We start from the raw sequence: 3,731 nt of genomic DNA on the forward strand, positions 1-3,731 counted from the left end.
AGAATCAATTCTTCGGCACTCAGCCTTCTTCACAGTCCAACTCTCACATCCATACATGACCACAGGAAAAACCATAGCCTTGACTAGACAGACCTTTGTTGGTAAAGTAATGTCTCTGCTTTTCAATATGCTATCTAGGTTGGTCATAACTTTTCTTCCAAGGAGTAAGAGTCTTTGGGGCTTCCCTGGTGGCTCAGAGGTTAAAGTGTCTGCCTCCAATGCGGGAGACCCAGGTTCGATCTCTGGGTTGGGAATATCGCCTGGAGAAGGAAATGGTAACCCACTCCAGTATTCTTGCCTGGAGAATCCCATGGATGGATAATCCTGGTAGGCTATAGTCCACGGGGTCGCAAAGAGTCGGACACAACTGAGCGACTTCACCTTCACCTTCACCTTCAAGTGTCTTTTAATTTCATGGCTGCAGTCACCATCTGCAGTAATTTTGGAGCCCAAAATAATAAAGTCTGACACTGTTTCTACTGTTTCCCCATCTATTTGCCATGAAGTGATGGGACCAGATGCCATGATCTTCATTTTCTGAATGTTGAGCTTTAAGTCAACTTTTTCACTCTCCACTTTCACTTTCATCAAGAGGCTTTATAGTTCCTCTTCACTTTCTGCCATAAGGGTGGTGTCATCTGCATTGATTATCAAATAATATTTGATATTAGGCACACTCTAAATTATGGAAAATTTGTTAATTTCCAATTATATAAAGCTGATTATTCTTTCAAAAACAAAATGCTTCTTAGTTAAGAATATATTCTCTACTCACGAAGTATTGTTAATAACTGCTTTCAAAGCATTCAGCAGATCTGCACTTGTCATTCTTTGCAAGTCTACTTCGACAGCTGCCTCTTTGGCTTTCATACGAGCAAGATTATCATGCTGATCACCAAACATAGGAATTCCAACCATAGGGACCCCGTGGTAAATAGCTTCATAGATCCCGTTGGTTCCACAGTGAGTGATAAAAGCTCTGGTTTGGGGATGACCTAAAAATTAAAAGAAAAAAAAATATCATTTTAAGTTGCAAGAGTGTCAGAAACAGAAAATCATGACACCTGCATAAACCAAATTCTATTAGGTAACATTTTCTATATAATTCTGTGTCATAAGAACACATATAAATTCTTATAGGCTCTGAAGAAAGCAGCAATTAATTAGTCCATGCTAAGTGTAATTAGTGATTCCAGCAATTAAGTCATTCCACAGACAACTAAGAAATTTTCTGCAAAATATATGGTGGAGAGTACTTGCCCATTTGACAAGTTGTTGCAGGAAGAATACATCAATAAAAAAGAATGGAGGGACTGAAGAAAACAATCTTTTTGTAGATGGGAAAGAGGAGGTGACATGTGCAGGGTTTCAATATGAAAATGTTGGCATAACAAGCTAGAAAGGCTACATTAGTTCATGGTGTACTCTGTTTAAGAAAACAGAATTTGCATTTGACTTTACACTAATATGCAGCCATTTATATTATATATGAAATATAGGTGAAATGGTTTGCCACATTTTTTTTTCCATAGAGAAGAGAGGTGTGAGAGAATGGTGAAGAGAATTAGGTGTGTTGCAATACTGTATACAAAAGTTAACGAAAACCTCATCTAAAGGTAATTTCTCTGATTTGATCCTGAAGAGGGAGAGATTATGTCATAAATGGGAGAGTCACCAAGGTCTAGTCAGGTTTCTCTGAACTTTTCTCAACTAGAATTTGATTTTGTGGCTCCACTATCTCTGCATTGCCCAATTTTAGCAAGCATTCTACTCGGTCAGTTGAGCTCTGCAATTTTCCATCCAATGAACTTCCACTATGTTCTTTTGTGATAAATTCCCCATTTTTCTTTCTGCATCCAAATTGTTTCCAGTCTCTCTGTTTTATTGTAAAAGTCCATTGCACTAATAACTATACTTATGGTGATGGTCTTGAATAAATGTGCCTTACAATCTTTAACAAGTGTCATGAATAATCCTTTCTTTCAAAACTCCTGAAGCAATGTGAAGAACACATTAAAGTTTTTTTTTTCTTATTTTAAATACAAATTTGTTGATATCTGTTATTTAATAATCATTCAGATTATACCTCATTCAGTTCTGTTTATTTTTTTTCTCTTTGGTCTTACCAAGAAGATCATTCTGTGGAATCCATTTATATAGCCGGGTATTGGCTCCTAGTGTTTCAGGTTTCTTTCCTGTATATCTCCACAGAACCTATTAAGATAAATGTCTTTATTAGAAGATTTTAGAATCACATCCTGTCAGAAAAAGTTAACTTACCCCTGATGACTCAGATGGTAAAGAATCTTCCCACAGTACTGGAGACAGGGGTTTGGTCCCTGGATGGGGAAGATCCCCTGAAGAAGGAAATGGCAACCCACTCCAGTATCCTTGCCTGGAATATCCCATGGATGGAGGAACCTGGCAGGCTATAGTCCATGGGGTTGCAAAGAGTCAGACACGCCTAAGTGACTTCACTTCAATCAAATTTGATGCCTCCAGGTAATGCACAAGTAAACTGAGTCCATACGTGATTAGGTGATGAATGTTTTTAAACCATAAACACTACAGCCGTGTTTTCAAAGGCTTGCAATGATCCTAGTCAATAGCCTTTCATCTTCGGGTTAATTCTAACTTAACCTAATGAAGAAAAATGATGAAGATGTAGATGAAGAAAAATGACAATCTGTATCTGAAAGAACTACATATGGTGTTACTACGCCACTCTGGTAAAGGGGATTTTTGAGACAAAGATTTCAGAGGCAAAGGGGAGGGATGTTATTTACCTCTTTTGAAGTATTTTTTACATACTTACTAGTAATGTACACTCATATGGTAAAATATTCATAATCATATTTATAATTTTCAAGTATTCTAAGTCTAGAGTTTGGCGGCATTAAAAACATCCACATTGTGTAACCGTCATGGTATCCAGTCACACAGTCGTGTCCGACTCTTTGTGACCCCGTGGACTGCAGCCTGCCAGGCTCCTCTGTCCATGAGGATTCTCCAGGTAAGATTACTGGAGTGGGTTACCATGCTGTCCTCCAGGGAATCTTCCGGACCCATTGGAGTTGGTGATGGACAGTGAGGCCTGGCGTGCTGCAGCTCATGGGGTCGCAAAGAGTTGGACATGACTGAGCGCCTGAACTGAGAAAAAAGATGTCACTCAGGTAAAACCCAGAATGGTATCAATAAAAAATGATAGTTTGCTGGAACATTGTAAAGTACACTCCTAAATATTTTACTGTATTGTTAGTGTTTTAAATGTTGAAGAATCACTATTTAGGATTTCATTTAGGATTATTTTTAGGATTCATTATTTAGCATTATTAGAAGAATCATTATTTAAGATTATTTTTAACCTAAGCTCTTATTTTCAGGTTCAATTATGACAATGCTCAAAATCAGTAATTGCTAGAAAATATAGTCCAAGACATTCTAAGAATTAAGCCTATTATTTTGAATATCTTTTCCTTTATTCTCTGTTATGTTGTTACTTGTTTATATGCTTCAGATTTAAAGAAATATAAGAACAGCAAAAATCACTGCAGATGGTGACTGCAGCCATGAAATTAAAAGACGCTTACTCCTTGGAAGAAAAGTTATGACCAACCTAGATAGCATATTAAAAAACAGAGATATTACTTTGCCAACAAAGGTCCATCTAGTCAAGGCTATGGTTTTTCCAGTGGTCATGTACGGATATGAGAGTTGGACTGTGAAGAAAG

At 37.4% G+C, this 3,731-nt stretch overlaps 1 protein-coding gene across 5 annotated transcripts in view; it reads right to left on the bottom strand.

Moving 5' to 3' along the window:
• Positions 1-3,731, bottom strand: part of LOC104997412 (UDP-glucuronosyltransferase 2A1-like) — a 55,467-nt gene that overhangs the window by 16,295 nt on the left and 35,441 nt on the right. For 4 of the 5 annotated variants that reach the window (XM_010852128.1, XM_010852132.1, XM_010852129.1 and 1 more), the window contains 2 exons: positions 2,127-2,214; positions 776-995 (listed from right to left, as the gene is read on the bottom strand). In XM_010852128.1, coding sequence (XP_010850430.1) covers positions 776-995; positions 2,127-2,214 — 308 coding nt within the window. Of the gene's footprint in view, positions 1-597; positions 639-775; positions 996-2,126; positions 2,215-3,731 lie in introns of those variants that run through there. The other variant, XM_010852130.1, reaches the window with a different exon arrangement.

This window comes from Bison bison, unplaced genomic scaffold (assembly GCF_000754665.1).
Source record: "Bison bison bison isolate TAMUID 2011002044 unplaced genomic scaffold, Bison_UMD1.0 scf7180017864308, whole genome shotgun sequence".
NCBI classification, from domain to species: domain Eukaryota; kingdom Metazoa; phylum Chordata; class Mammalia; order Artiodactyla; family Bovidae; genus Bison; species Bison bison.